At 38.9% G+C, this 15661-nt stretch overlaps 3 protein-coding genes across 6 annotated transcripts; 2 read left to right on the top strand and 1 right to left on the bottom strand.

The window, feature by feature from the left end:
- The first annotated feature begins 24 nt into the window (after positions 1-24).
- Positions 25-5155, top strand: vcam1a (vascular cell adhesion molecule 1a). Of its 3 annotated transcripts, none has more exons than XM_043224486.1 (6): positions 25-227; positions 309-590; positions 2340-2636; positions 3418-3675; positions 3766-4032; positions 4954-5155. In XM_043224486.1, the coding sequence occupies exons 1-6, from the start codon at positions 167-169 to the stop codon at positions 4992-4994; spliced, it is 1206 nt and encodes a 401-aa protein (XP_043080421.1). In that variant the 5' UTR covers positions 25-166; the 3' UTR covers positions 4995-5155. The 3 variants fall into 3 exon arrangements, with proteins under 3 accessions (XP_043080421.1, XP_043080412.1, XP_043080403.1); XM_043224477.1 differs by having other exon boundaries at positions 306-590; positions 4957-5155; XM_043224468.1 differs by having other exon boundaries at positions 306-590.
- A 1738-nt stretch (positions 5156-6893) lies between these two features.
- extl2 (exostosin-like glycosyltransferase 2) lies at positions 6894-12431 on the bottom strand. The gene is given in 6 exon segments (XM_043255388.1): positions 6894-7755; positions 9735-9754; positions 9756-9851; positions 9956-10026; positions 11126-11553; positions 12364-12431. Coding segments are annotated over 6 exon segments (1014 nt in total). The 5' UTR covers positions 12369-12431; the 3' UTR covers positions 6894-7361.
- A 391-nt stretch (positions 12432-12822) lies between these two features.
- Positions 12823-15659, top strand: zgc:110366 (uncharacterized protein LOC550476 homolog). Of its 2 annotated transcripts, XM_043255403.1 has the most exons (8): positions 12823-13031; positions 13182-13430; positions 13515-13616; positions 13694-13785; positions 13922-14104; positions 14448-14507; positions 14767-14891; positions 15088-15659. In XM_043255403.1, the coding sequence occupies exons 1-7, from the start codon at positions 12959-12961 to the stop codon at positions 14860-14862; spliced, it is 855 nt and encodes a 284-aa protein (XP_043111338.1). In that variant the 5' UTR covers positions 12823-12958; the 3' UTR covers positions 14863-14891; positions 15088-15659. The 2 variants fall into 2 exon arrangements, with proteins under 2 accessions (XP_043111338.1, XP_043111347.1); XM_043255412.1 differs by lacking the exon at positions 14767-14891.
- The last annotated feature ends 2 nt before the right edge of the window (positions 15660-15661 follow it).

The raw sequence follows: 15661 nt of genomic DNA, 5'->3' as shown, positions 1-15661 counted from the left end.
GCCAAGTGGATAATGTTTGTTTGGAGAAAAAGAAAGTGAAAAGGAATAGGCGGGATGGCTGATCGGTATCTTGGTTGGAAAAAAGCCGTGGTGGGAATATCCAACATCGTCCACCGTGTTATTTCTCAATTTGTGTGCTGAATGAGTGAAACACGACGGCGGAAAAATGCGTGGAGTGAAATGCATCAGTTTTGCGCTGTGGATTAATATTCTCAGCGTGATGACAGGTAAGATGACCTCTGTTTAAGCAATTTTAACATTTCGTAATTCATTATGAAATACAGCGCCCATTTTTTTTCCCACAGCAGAAAATGATTTCAGTCTGGAATTAACTCCATCAAATCCTGTGATTCATGTTGGTGAGGATTTGGAGCTGACCTGTCGAGTGAGCGGTTGTCCGTTTAATGTGACCTTCATCTGGAAAGCAACACTGGATGAATTTCTCGGTGGAGAGATTAAAAACGAGCAGAATGTTTCCCGTCTGCTGATCAGGAACATCTCTGTCAAACACAGTAATAAAGTTGTGTGCAAAGCTACTTGTCCGATGAAACCGTCAGGAAGAGAGAAAACGGCAAATATACAAATGTTCTGTAAGTAAAATTTCAGCTGTACTCCTAATGAGTTATTCATGGATATGGCAGGCTGTCTTTACACTACTTTTAAACATCACTGGCATTCATTTATCAACTAATCTAATAAATGTACAATGATGCTTGTATATTAATATCCCAAATATTTATTTTTTGTTTCTGCCTATTCCAACGTTGCTTTTAATTAAGTTGACTTGAGAAAGTTATCTTCTTTTGAGACTAAATTTTAAAGTGTATCTCCTCCTGTTACATAGCTTTTAGGCTACAACCACCAAACATTTTAGTTTTTAACTGATCCGACTTTTTCATCACCTAGACTATCAAAACCACCAAAAATCCCATAGACTTTCATTAAGGGAGTTGAGTCTTATGGTGTATTTGCTATAGTATATATTGCTGCTTTGAGAAAAAAATAGCCTAAGCTGGTGGGCTGGTCTCTCCGCCTGGTTTTAATGTGGTTTGAAGGTTTTTGCCACTTTTTGGCTCATCTTTTTGGCTTATCAGCTAAGATAACCAGTCTACGCTGGTTTTAACAAGATTATCATTTTAGAAACATGCTAGCACCATCCTAGTAACTTGCTAATTATGCTAGAAACATGCTAGTAACTTAATTTTGGTAATATGTTAGTAGCAAGTTAATCAGGCAAGAAATTTGTTAACAACATGCTAGTAACACCCTAGCAACCATCTTGGGTAACTTAGCAACCGCATAGCAACACCTTAGCAACCACCCCAGGTACCATAGCAAATGCACAGCAACAACCTAGCAACTACCCCAGGTGCCCTAGCAATCAACCTGAGTACCCTAGGAACCACACAGCAACTTTGCAACTACCACAGGTCTGTTTTTCTAATAGATTCTATTGCTTTTAAAACATTTCACAGACAAGGCTTAAACCTAGTACTAGACTAAATATAAATCGGAGCTGTTTCAACTGCAAAACTCTATCATTATTAGTCCTTACAATTAGCAGTATTATACCAGCTGCTGATGTACTTTGACTGACTTATGAGTATTATAGATGGATACTCCACCCCAAAATCATCTTTGAATGAAAGATTAAACATTTATTTTCCCAGCCTTATTTGGGTATGAATACTTAAGCACAAGAGCTGCATGACTATCTAATGCAGAAAACTAATGGAGCAATTCAAAATAGAAACCTTGGCTTACTTGTGCATGGTCTTTGCAATTACATCCTGATTTTACAACTAGGTCTAGGTACTCTCCTGGGATTAGCTGGCTTGGCATATGCGTTGTTAATGTTGCTAGCATTATTTATTTTAGTTGCTGCGAGGGTTTCAAGGCATATCCATTTGCATTGTATGGACTGGAAAATATGGATTATTTTTTTAAAATCCGTGTTCACCTAAAGAAAGAAAGTCATATTCATCTGGGACAAAGTAAACGATACAGAAATAGAATTTTTAAATAAAAGAACTATGGCTTACAAAGAAAGTGCTGCAAATACTTGACCAAAAAGTATTGCAAACAGCACAGACCACAACATAAGGCTAATAACATCGAAAAAGGGTTATATTAATAATATCCAGAATGTGTTATCAAATGCTGATGTTTTTGTAAACATTAATGTTTCCTTAAAATTAACAATAACACTCTTTCTCCGGTAATTATATTTGGGATATTATCATTATTATTATTTTGGTTTAAAGCTATAATTATCTAAACAGATTGTGAAAAATGTAAACTGTGGATGTTGTTGTGATGATTATCCGTGTTTTCTGCAGCATTTCCAGAAGATCCCATAGTGCCCAAAATAAAGAGTTTGACAGCAAACCAAACCCAGAAGCTTACCTGCACAGTCCACAACATTTACCCTCCGGAAAGGTTTCAGGTTGAGTGGCTTCGAGGAAATACCGTCCTCCATAAGGACCGACTGCAAGTAGAACATTTAGACCACGTTCAGAATTATTCCTTTGTGTACAATTACACACCTTCTGTTGATGATCTGGGCAAGAATATCAGTTGCAAGGCAACAATGAATCTCAGCCTCGTCAAGCAAGAGAGAACAACAACTGCTGAATGTAAGTTGTTCAGTAACGCACTCCAGCGTTATATATTCTGGGTTCGATATCAGTAAAAGGGATATTTCTGTTATTTACTCCAAAAAATTTGTTAATATGGCTTAACTGCATTTTTAGGTGAACTAACTGTTCAGGTTAAACAACAGCATTTATTGCATAATGTTGCAACAAAAATATAGATTACTTTGATGCAATAACAGTGGGGACAATTTTCATTTTAAGATTTTCGATTCTTCTAATAACACTTTCATCAATTCTTCCGTTAAAGAAGCTCGTTATCTTTTAAATCGTTGTAGGCGTTACAATGTTGGCTACAACTTTAAACAGAAGGTTATGAAATGATTTATCACACATAAATAGTTAACACGCATATCGTTTACGTCTAGTATTGAAACATTATTTTAGCACCCAAAATACTTCTTCCTCACTGTATTCTTTAAAAATAGAGATTATGTTAGTAGTAATCAATATTGTCATAAGTGTAGTCCACTGAGCTTAACTATGAATGAAAGGGGTCGTGAACGGTCTTTGTTCTGAAAAAAATATTCCTTGAATTTCCTGAAACTTACAGGATGTTTTTATAGTACAATAAGGTGATCGGATGTGGCACGTCTGTACAGAAGTTCAAAATTGCCAAAAATAACCAGGGGATCGTCGTTTACGCTGAAGCAACTGATTGCTGTACGACAGTACTCTGTTCTCAGGCTCTCGTGACCACTTCATGACCCCTTTGATTCACTTTTCATGTGTCATCAATGAAAACTCAACATTTCATTCCCAGATGGTCCAGGGACTATAACAGTTTCCAGTAATAATGCTTTGGTAAAGATTGGCGAACCCTTGGAGATAGCATGTCACGCAGACGGAAACCCCAAACCAACAATCTCATGGTGGAAACTAGAGAATAAGCCTGAACTCCAGAGTCATAACCACACGCTGATCATAAACAATGCTTCCTGGTCTCAGGCTGGTTGGTATCAGTGTAATGCCAGCAATGGTGCGGGAAGCCAGCAAGCGAGAATAAAAGTCATCGTTGTAGGTGGGTAAACTAACTCGTGATGAAATCATCCGTCTTGTCTAATCATTTTAAACCTGGCCATGATCTGTAACCAATTGTTTTTAAATGCAGGTCCTCCAAACATCCCTAGAATCCAGTTAAGCCATGAAGAGGAGCCTAAAGAAGGAGAGAGCATAAGCATATTCTGTTCTTCAGACGGCAGGCCAGCAAAACTCAAGCTTTACAGACAGTCCCAGACCATTGCAACAGGAGATCCCGACAAATCAGCTGTGCTTTTAAACATCACATCAGTCCAAACAACTGATGCAGGGATTTACATCTGTGAAGCAATAAATGAGTTTGGCTTTGAGAGGAGCACAATCAACATTACAGTCCAAGGTGAATACATAACATGTATAACAAAAATACTTGGCTGTTTATCAAGTTTATCATGAGGAGCGACCTTCAGTTTTTTAGCTCCTGTCGTCTTATGGGATATACAGTAGAATTTAACAGACAAACTAAAGATAACAGATTACCCTAAACTAGAGTCCTGTGCATTCCCACTATACACTGTAAAAACTGCTGGGTTGAAAACAACCCAGTTTGGGATTTTGGCAACCCAGTGCTTGGTCAGAAAGGGACGAATCCATGAATCCAGTGAATTCTCAAAATACTCCCTTACAAAAACAGTGAATGATGGCTTCAAATTTTTTATCTTTTCCATCTCGAAACGCTGAGAAAATGGCATAGAAGTGTACCCTTAGCTTTTGGTTCAGTAAACGATTATCACTGGAAACATTTTACGTTAAAACAGCTTGCCATACTCCTTGAATCCAGTGTGAAAATATCTTGTGTGCTACTAGTAAGAAGTTACTAGCACCCTAAATATGATTGCGCTCACTCCAAGGTGCAGTTTTGTAACCGGCTTACATTGAGTATGAAAGTTTTAGGTGAAACGGATTTAAAAAAAAAAAAAAAAAAAAAGAAAAAAAAAAAAAAAGCAGACACTTTTATCCAAAGCGAACTTCAAATGAGGACTACAGAGGCAATCAAAAGCAACAAAAATGTGATGATAAGCAAGTGCTATAATAAGTTTATAAAATAAATAAAATGTTTTATATATATATATATAAATATAAATAGATTATTTTATATATATATAATTAAATAAAGGCATCACTGAAAACACCTTTTTTTAGGACTATACATCACTGAAAATTATAGCAGTGATATACTAAAATATTCCAGTTCATGGAATATTCCAGTTAGATTTATGTTTTTTCCAATCTTGATTTTTTTCCACTCTTTTTAATCCAGCAGCACAAGAAGACATACGGAGCAAAGTGGACCTCCTGTGATCATACTGCCGACTATAGGGTCAGTGTCGCTGTTGACCGCTGCAGGACTGCTGATCAGACACTGCAGAAAGAAAGTCAAGAAAGACTCCAGTAACATCACACTCAACTAAACAGACTCAACTTTATATTTCTGAAATGTTTCTTTATAATCTTTATTTTATTTTATAAAAAAAAAAAAAAAGTGTATTAAAAGTTGTGTGTGTGTGTGCGTGTAATATATATATATATATATATATAGTGATGCTGATCTGAACTGAAGATTGGAGTAGTGATACTGAAGATTCAGGTTTACCACCACAAAAATAAATTACAATTTAAAATCTATTCAAACCGTTATTTTCAATTGCAAGAATATTACTGTTTTTTGTATTAAACAACAAATAAATGGAACCAAAAAAATAAAAAAAAGTTTGAATTTTCTTTTTATTTTAACTGGAAACTCTTTCGCTCAAACTTTGATGCATGAACTTTGCAAACAATGCAAAAAATGTGTTTAGGGTTCGTTCGACCAGCTGATTGTGATTGTTACGTGCATTGTTAATTCCCTTCCTGTTTCTGTTATCGGTTATTGCGATCGTATATTCAACGGGAAGTTTCGATCCTGATCCAACGCTCTTAAATGTTGAAATGTACTGCTGCAGTGTAATACGGTGAGCATCTCGTGTTCCAAAACGACAGACAAACAAAAGCCGTTTCAGACGGTCTTGATTTAAATTGCTATTGTGGAAATGCCCAGTACACTGAAACTGGACTGATTGCATAATTACACAAAACGTTTTCTGACGTTTGTCCTTGTCGTTTCGTCTGTGATGTATGTACAGTATTAAGTAGGTGTTGACTGAGCTCTAACATCACGAGAAATCTCTCATGCGCCTTCCTGAGATCTGTCTGTGATCCGGGCTTTTAGTTTAGTCTTGTTTAAGTCAATTTTCACTCTTTTTTGATAAGGATGCAGGAAGGGCGCCAAAAGCAATTACGCTTAGAAGTGCACATGATGTTGTATTAGACATTATGTTTTGGGCGCTTCTATGCACAATAGCTCTTGTCACCCTTCCTGCATCCTTATCAAAAACATGTGAAAATGATTTTTAAAAACAAGATTAAATTAGAAACCACGATCACAGACATCTCAGGAAGGCACATTTGCCCACGCTCAAATTTTTTGTAGTTTGTCACACTTCCAAACGTCAAAATTGCTCACCAACAATGACGTTTCAAGTGCAGCGGTGTCAAAAAAAAAGAAAAATGCTGTAAACTGTGGGTTGGATCCACGTTGGATCGTCTACACAAATGTGTCACCAGCCACATAGACTGTGTTCCACCATTTAGAGTCCAAGAATGACACTAAATGCTCTAAAAGTTAATTCAACAAAATGTTCATTTACGTCAACTTTGTGATCGTTGGATTGTGAAGTTCACAAAATGCTAAAGAAAGTCATTGCTACTTTCACCATGAAAAGTGAACCTTTCATAAGTGAAAGTAAGTATGACTTCCTTTCCTTTGCTTTCCTGCTGCCATGACCCATATTTTAAAACAATAGTGAGAAGATTTAGACTTGCTCTCTGGAAATTTATCTTGGCATGTTATATTTTGATCAAACACTGCTTTATTCTTTTATGTACTTACAATGGTTCTCCATTTAGCCACAGTTAAATGATTCAATATATCTAGCTGATCCTGTGTAGTTTATAGTTAATTTTTTTAATACTGTTTAATACTGTACTGTTGGGTCAACCGCTTGGAAATCAAAAAAATTAAAAATAATAAAATAAAATTATGTGAAGATATATATATATATATATATATATATATATATATATATATATATATATATATATATATATATATATATATATATATATATATATATATATATAAAACACACACACACTTAAACAAATGCTTACCATAAATTTTACTGTTCTACTGTTTTATTCAGAATTATTTACAAGCTAAAATCAAAGGTAAATAATGCTTTTGCAGATATTTTTGTCACAGTTCAACTAATTATAATGCTGTAGTATTTTGAATTTTAAGAGTGCTAAATTATTTATTAAAAGTACATTCTATATTTTTACCTTTTGATGCTGATAATAATAATAATAATAATAATAATAATAAATAATAACAATAATAATAATAATAACAACCTCAAAATAATACAGCTTAATAATTAGCTTTAAAAAAAAAAAAAATCTAACAAAAAACACCTACATTATACTATGTTGGTAAAGGTGAAGGCAGTAAATTTATCACTCCATCTACTGGAGACATGTACATTTGTACATTATGAGATGGTATGGGTCCAAAAAGACGATTTAATATCTTATAATTCGGATTGTACCCGTCTCTAAAATGTGTTGACATCACATCCTGCTCTTGTGATTAGCATAGCTGGGGAAGCCAAACTGTGAGATCATGATGTTGGAGTAGCGGAGCGGCATGTTCCCGTAGATGCGTGCGAGTTTGTTGAGGCAGTAGGAGCGCTGCAGCATGTGCTCCGCTCTGTGCCACATGCCCACATACCCGCTGCTGGCTTCCTTCTCCAGATTGCGCATGTCCACGGGCTTCACGAACACCCCGGAGGGCCGCTCTAGCCCGGACGCCTGTGAGAGGTGGCGTGCCACGGCGAAGTTCATGGCGATGTCGTCACAGTTCTGCGTTCGGTCCACCAGAGCGTGCACTTCACCCGGCTGCTCTTGGAACAGCTTCAGGTAGCGCCGATGGAAGAACGCTGCACCCACCAGGACCATCGAATACCTACGGGAACGGGAAAACACATTCAACATTCCAACAATGTTGTAAAACCAATGTTATAATTATATAGAGATTACTCAATTTTCTCATGTTTTTTTTTATTATGCTTTGTTGTATTAGTTGTATTTTTAAATAATTTTTTAACCTAAATCAAAATAATGCGACTGCAGTTTGATTTAGATAAATTGAAATGAACAGTGGAATGAGTTATCTGCAAAATTACATACACATACGTATAAATGGAGGACTGCCTTCAAGTTAGATTTTAATCACTCTAACTTGAAGGCAGTCCTCCCTAAATTTCACCAAAACGTTTTCTGTCACACCAGAGGAAACAGAACTTTGGACCATGTATACACAAACATGGCTGAAGCCTATGCTGTGACCCCCCTTCCCCATCTAGGACAATCGGATCACCTTTCTTTGTTCCTCACCCCCAAGTACTCCCCCCTCATCAACCGTGTGAAGCCATCAGTGAGGACTATCAAAGTCCTCCACACTCCACACTCCAGGACAGGTTTCAACACACAGACTGGAGTATGTTTGCTTCCCAGGCTACCTGTGGCTCTCACACGGATATAGACCACTACACTTCCTCTGTTCTGGATTACATCAACACCACCATAGACAGTGTTACTACCCAGAAAGAGATCACCACATACCCAAATCAGAAGCCATGGATGAACAAGGAGGTGCGCCTTCTGTTGAAAGCACGCAACACTGTCTTCAGATCAGGTGACGCACAGGCCTATAGCACTTCCAGGGCAAATCTGAAGAAGGGCATCAAAAAGGCCAAGTACTGCTACAAGCTGAAGTTAGAGGAGCACTTTTCCAACTCTGACCCTCGACGCATGTGGCAGGGCATCCAGGCCATCAGTGATTACAAGCCCAACCACTCCACCCCCACAGCACCTAATGTCTTCTTTCTGAACGAGCTTAATGACTTTTATGCTCGCTTTGAGAGGGTCACCAAGATAATAATGAAACGGTCACCAAGATCACCCCTGCTCAACCCCTGACCCACCCATCACACTCACCTCCTCAGAGGTTTACACTGCACTAAGCCAGATCAACGCGCGCACTCACACCCATCGCTAGGCTGCTGTCCTGACCAGGCTGCTGGACCAGACAGTATCCTGGACGCCGCGTACTACGGGCATGTGCAGAGCAGCTCGCTGGGGTATTCTGCCTTCCACACTGGACCCCACCAGTTTGCCTATCAAGCGAGGACATTTTCAACATGTCCCTTGCCCATGCAGCTGTGCCAACATGCCTCAAATCCACCTCCATTGTGCCAGTGCCAAAACCACTATCTCTAGCCCAGTGTGCCTAAACGACCCTACTCCCTCTTCACCCCGACTGTAGCACTCACACCCATCGTTTGCATGAAGTGCTTTGAGCGAGACTGCTAGTCCTGTCACATCTGAAGGACTCTCTGCCTTCCATTGTGGACTGGACCCCCATCCAGTTTTGCCTATCAAGGCAATAGGAGGCTCACCACTGAGGATGCAGTCTCCATCGCACTGCACTGTGTCACAGTCTGGTATGGGAGCTGCTCTGTTGCTCACACACTTGGACAATAAAAATACTTCCATTGAGCACAGATGCTGTTTGTTGACTTCAGTTCAGCATTCAACACGGTCATACCTCCAGAGCTGTCTCAAGTTAATCACCAAACTCAGAGATCTGGACATTAACACCTCACTGTGCAACTGGGTTATGGACTTCCTGACCAACAGACCTCAGCATGTTAGGTCAGGCCACATCTGTTCCACCACTATCACTCTCAACACTGGCGTACCACAAGGCTGTGTGCTGAGCCCCTTCCTCTACTCCCTACATATTCACCCACATTTACCACTGCAGACCTGTATAAAAGTTTGTTTGATATTTGACTATGCCATTGCAAAAGTCCTCACGCATTAAATTCTATTCCTATTAATAAATTCAACCTGGAAAAGCTGCAGTCTTCCCCATCTTACCTGTCACCTCCACCTTTGTCCTGGATCCTGAAGCTCAAAGCTGCCGTAGCTGTACACTCCAGATGCTGTGCTCACATGCTTACGTGGAACAAAACCCACAATCTGATCTGAGAATTGCTATAACGACAAAATAAAACATAAGTTAGGGTCTCAGTGTCTCTGAAGTTTTTGGAAAGAGCGTTTAAAACACAAGTAAAGCACAGATGAGGTTTACTATTCACCTTCCAGACAGAAAAGGCAAAGCTGATATCAGGAACACTGACCAACGTGTCATCATCTAGCATCAAAACGGCTGCCCAGAAGAAAGACGAGAACATCAGCACGGTCTCAAAGACAAACACAACTACAATGACCAAAAAAAAACACGATAGTTTCTTCTGTGGAAAGTCAATGGTCACCAAGAGTGTTTGGATACCACCTTTCTTTAAAATGTCTTCTTTACTGCTCTAAACGTTTTGGAATTACATGAGCTTTAAATAATAGAATTTCTATTTTTGATTCAACGGTCCCTTTAAAGGATCTCAAATGTTTGTTTCAAACCAACATTAAATACCAAACTCAAATTAGATTTTTTTTGTCGTATTAATGAAAACAATACTGTACAATAAAAATGCAATTCAGACACATAACATGACTTATACGGTGCATTTAGATTTATTTAGATAATTTTGCATAGCATAAAGTTAAAAAACAAAAAATGGTTTAACCAGAATAAATGGGAAAAAAACTTCAGGTTTTGTTTGTTTTGTTCGACATTCTGTCCACATACTACAAACAAAAATAATCTGTGGCATTTGGGTCAAAGACAAAACTACTTTTTTACATTTTTAATTTTTTAAAGCTTATTTTCTTCCATCACATTTTTTTCAGAATGTGTCATTTTTTCCTGAACAAAATAAGAAGACCATCATAAATTATTATCACCCCCTAAATTGTTATATTTCAAATATTTAGCATATGATCATATTTAAAACAAGAATAATTTGATGACCATACAAGACCATAAAGTTCATAGTGTAGCCCTAAAATAAAAATTGTCATTTTAAATCTTTGTTCATCTTTGCAATATCCTTCAAACTACTCTGTATTACTCATCACCAAGAAGTTGTTTAAAATATAATAACATTGAGCATGATCGCCATTCCCTTTCTATATTTAAATAAGCATTTTAATATATTTTGACATTTTATTTTTTACAATCAGTGTTGTTAATCAGTCCTGTGCCTGTTAAATGAATTTAAAAAAAAACTGCGTGTTTTAATTTATGTTTTAATAATTTCTTTGATTACTGTGTGCAGTCTTTGTTATTGGCTCTACATGGAAAAAAGTGATTAGGTTAAGAAATCATTTTGACGAATCACCTCCTGTTCATGTGAGAATCACGCACCCACCATCAGTCCTGATCTCGGGATGAGGCTGCAGGCGATTACGCATTCTGTTGAAGCTCTGCTCTTTAAAGACGACAGGCACCGGGTGGGGGCCGAGTTCATCCCACAGTTTCCTGGGCGGCGACTCGCTAGGGTTGTTCCACACTATGAGGACGCACTGCAGGCGAGGCACAGCCTGATAATGGTTGAGGAGCTTGAGGAGAATATCAGTGCGGTTATAGGTTTGCATGATAATAGTAAAACTATCCTCGGGGTCCAGTAGAGGGGCCGAGTGGTTGGAGCTCTGACGGAGCTCTCGGAGAATGCTGCCGTCCTCATTGTTAGGCAGTAAGAAGGTCAGAGAGACTCCAGCCAGAAGCAGCAACAGTATAGAGGCGATGATGAAGTGTGTCCGCACTCGGCCCAAAGACCTGCAGCAGCACCAGCGAATCCTGAGAAGACAAGAGGTGGTTTAACACGCTTCATGTTCCTTTTCTTTCTTTATTAGAACTCAAAAACTTGGTACGTGGTTGTCCCAGACTCAGAGGAGAACTGGCCCCAACCGAGTCTGGTTTCTCCCAAGGTTTTTTTTTTTTTTTTTTTTTCATTCTGTATGGATGGGGTTTTGGTTCCTTGCCGCTGTCGCCTCTGGCTTGCTTTGTTGGGGACACTTAACTTCTAGTGATTATCGTCGAATTGATTAGAGACCGCCTCTGCATTTAATAACAAATTGTTCACTCTCGTCATTATACATCCCTGTCATTGTATTCTTCTGCTTTATACTGTTCAGTGCTTTGATGCAACCTGTGTTGTTAAAAGCGCTATATAAATAAAAATGATTGATTGACATTGTCAATTGACATCTGCATAATTATCAATGTCCGGATTCACTGGTTGAACTTATTAAGGGATAAGCATTTTTATTATAGGTAGCTATATAACTGAACGCACTCTCGGACAGTTTCACCGACCATTTCTCTGCAAGTTCAATTTCCAAACGTTCCAGGTGCGTTAAAAGTTGCTTATTACCCCAAATACAAAGTTCAGTGCGGAGAAAACACACCGAACAGAGAGTAACGTGCCAATACCTGCATAACAGTTTGTAGTGCAAACTATTATGTGCGACTCTTAAACATTTTGATTAATGCTTGAAGGCTGGAAGACTAGCAAACGCTGCGTGCGACGACTTAACGCAAGCATTTAGTAATCAATAACACGTATGAGTAGATTAACATTCTGAAACGAGATAAACCAACAACTACCTCATTGTATTCCCATCATATGAGATCCCAGAAGGAAGTTTACTTTCTAGCGCATGCGCACTGAGCCTCTTATAGTGAACAGCAGTGAGTCGGTTCCTAGTAAAGAACCACTTCAAAATGCGATTCAGAAGGTTGAGGGCGGAGAAATATATATCTTGTATTTACTATTTCGACGTTTCTGTTGTTGTTGTGTTTTATTAATTGTGTTTATTGTCGGTTTCTTTAATTCAGCGAGTCAACAATGACCCCTTTCTTTCAGTTTCGCGGCAAAGTTCAGCCAGCTCATTTAAAAGATTTGACTCAAAAGAACGATTCGTTAACGCGGCGTATTCTTTAAAGTGGAGAAAATATCGGTTGAGGTAGTTTTAACAAATATCCCCGTTTTATTCGTAGTTTCTGGATATTACAGAAACTCGCGTTCTGTCCTGCAGAGGGCGGTAGAGAGCCAGCGACCCACTGCGTGATGTGCGCATGCGCCGTAGTCGCAGCACTACCCCGTCCAGCCTTAATCTGTTCGGTTACTGATTATACCTCCATTCGTTTTATGCCATGTAACAAGGGTTTCCAGAAGAGCACATGAGCCGCAGGTTGCACTATGCCGAAGGTCCCTAGCAGCTGCCCTACTGTGCCGCTGTCCAATGGACGCAACATTCCCATTCTGGGTTTAGGTGAGATCAAGCTAGTCGCAGTGTTTGGGAACACTTCCGTGCTTCTAGGTTTTTGTTAGTGATGCCGAAATTGGTGACGTACAAAAAGCACGACTGTTCAGTGTTTAAATCTAAGTAGCATTTACTAATTACCGTCCTCTTATTCCTCAGGAACCTCTCATGTTGGTGGTTACAGTCATGAAGCGGTGCTCTATGCTCTGCAGGAGTGCGGCATAAGGCATATAGACACAGCCAAGCGTTATGGTTGTGAGGAGGCTTTGGGGAAAGCCGTGGCTGATGGTGGAGTACCAAGAGAGGAGCTCTGGCTCACCACCAAACTATGGCCTGGAGATTACGGTTACCAGAGCGCCAAACAAGCCTGCAGGGACTCCTGTGCCAGGCTGGGGGTTGATTATTTAGGTAAAGGACTTTTTTGAGTTTTATGGCTTGAGGGGTGCTACGGGTTTTGGTAAACAGCCAAAGGGAATCAACTTCTTTTCACAGACCTCTATCTGATGCACTGGCCGGACTGCATGGTGCCAGGCGTCTCCAGTCGTGAGGTTCGAGCAGAGACGTGGAGAGCTCTGGAGGAGCTTTATGATGAAGGTCCGTGGTTTTTTTAGGTTAATTCTATAATTTAGAAATGATAGTTTGTAGGTAACGTCCCCTCTCCTTTGTTGCAGGTCTGTGTCGTGCCATTGGAGTGAGTAACTTTCTCATACATCACTTAGACGAGTTAAAGGATCATGCTGGAATTGTGCCTCATGTTAATCAGGTATTTTTTTTTGCCACTATCCTAGGTTTTGCCTATTTGTCAGTAATTTGTCTAATTTAAAACAAAAAAATGCTCCCTTGTTAAAATGTAAAAAGAACACGCACAAGTCGCTAACAAGTGTTTGATTTACTTGCAGGTGGAGTTTCATCCCTTCCAGCAGCCGCTGGAGCTGGTTGAATATTGCCGGAAGGAGAATATTGTTTTTGAAGGCTACTGTCCTTTGGCCAAAGGTCAAGCTCTCACTCATCCATCAGTCATGGAGCTTGCCCAGAAATACGGCCGCAGCACTTCACAAATATGCATCCGCTGGAGCATCCAGGTACAGTTCTTCAGATCCTCACCAGCTGTTGATATGGATAGTTCCCCCAAAAATGAAAATCGACTACTCGCCCTCAAGCCGTAAATCTTAAATGCCTGTTTCCTATTAACTTCAGATCTTTTACTCTTCATATGAAACTAAGATGAAAGCGGGTTATGAGTCACATAGTATCCAGTAACACTTTATAATTGCATAATATGTTAAACGTCCCATCTGTTACACATTACAGTAATGCAATGATCATCTTCCAGCTGTGAGTTTTGCTCTTGATATCTTTTTTTTTTCTTTCTTAGAAGCAGCAGTTATAATGTTACTCATTTATTTAGGTTGTGTTTTATTTCAGAATGGAGTCGTCACGATTCCAAAGTCCACTAAACCAGAAAGGGTCTACGAAAACTGCCAAGTAAGTTCTCATCTCGGTCTTAAAGATGCTATTTTTATGCAAAAGAAAACAATGTTATACAATTTAATCAAACCTTACTGTAATCAGCTGAATGATGCAATTTAGACATATCGCAAATTTATTTTCCCCACTTACTAAACCACATCCACAGAAGTAAACAATACAACTTAAATGTTTGCACCGTGACTGAAGCCGTTAATCGTTTCTCTTTGAGATCATCCTTTTTTTGAATTTGCACTCATAACGTTGTGCTGTTCAGGTGTTTGGGTTCAGTTTGGCTGATTCAGACATGGCAGCGCTGAGTTTGCTGCATGATGGGAGACATGTGAGCTGGGACCCAACTCATGTGGAATGACCACATCTCCAAGAAAACCACCTGTTCAGGTGAGCTTGGAAAACCACCTGAAGCTCAATTGCAAAATGATCAAACGTGATATTATATCTGAAGGTAATTATGTATGGGATATTAATAGGTGACGGTATGAAGGATGATCTCAAAGACGATTTCAAACTACCAGTTTCAGTATTTAAATTACAGGGTTTTTAAATATATATTTTCAGTTTCTTAATTACTTCACAGGTTTTTGGATTCACACTAACAGCAGAAGACATGGATCGAATTAGAAATTTACACACCAATCAGAAGCTGATTCATCTCACTTATCCAATCTGGAAAGGATAACCTAGCAATCAGAATCCAAGAGGTTTGTTATTACGATGGTGACAGGTCCTGAACTCACAGTGGAAGGAAAACTTAGATTTTTTTCATGCTGCTGATGTCACACATGTGCCTTCTAAAAAAAAAAAAAAAAAAACTGGTATTCAGTGGTGGTGAGATTAATATTTTTTATGGCCTTAATAGTAACAATTAGTTACACAAAATTTGCTCTCCTTACTAAATTCTAGTCACACTTATTCTCATATCAGACATGATGAACAAGTTTAAACGTGACAGAACCGCAGGTAAACACGATCAAGACACTGGATGGATGTTCTTAACAGTTATGACACGTTCTCATTATTCTGAAACGTTTTAAATTGTGGGTTAACACAGAAATCTTTAGCGATGCTTATTTCACACTCATGTAATGCTCAGTGTTTTGAGTTTCTCAGAAACTGCACTGTTGGAACTAAATAAATTGCCAGCACACATC

Source organism: Puntigrus tetrazona, chromosome 2 (genome assembly GCF_018831695.1).
Source record: "Puntigrus tetrazona isolate hp1 chromosome 2, ASM1883169v1, whole genome shotgun sequence".
Lineage (NCBI taxonomy): Eukaryota > Metazoa > Chordata > Actinopteri > Cypriniformes > Cyprinidae > Puntigrus > Puntigrus tetrazona.
This window is presented reverse-complemented; position numbering and strand designations above follow the sequence as displayed.

What these genes read in the sequence shown, in the direction of transcription:
- vcam1a (XM_043224468.1), top strand. Translation starts at nt 167, where the DNA reads ATGCGTGGAGTGAAATGCATCAGTTTTGCGCTGTGGATTAATATTCTC. An exon ending in TATTCTCAGCGTGATGACAG is followed by an intron (nt 228 to 305) that starts GTAAGATGACCT and finishes TTTTTCCCACAG; the next exon opens with CAGAAAATGATTTCAGTCTG. An exon ending in GAGAACAACAACTGCTGAAT is followed by an intron (nt 2,637 to 3,417) that starts GTAAGTTGTTCA and finishes TTTCATTCCCAG; the next exon opens with ATGGTCCAGGGACTATAACA.
- zgc:110366 (XM_043255412.1), top strand. Translation starts at nt 12,959, where the DNA reads ATGCCGAAGGTCCCTAGCAGCTGCCCTACTGTGCCGCTGTCCAATGGA. An exon ending in GCATCCGCTGGAGCATCCAG is followed by an intron (nt 14,105 to 14,447) that starts GTACAGTTCTTC and finishes GTTTTATTTCAG; the next exon opens with AATGGAGTCGTCACGATTCC. An exon ending in GGGTCTACGAAAACTGCCAA is followed by an intron (nt 14,508 to 15,087) that starts GTAAGTTCTCAT and finishes ATTACTTCACAG; the next exon opens with GTTTTTGGATTCACACTAAC.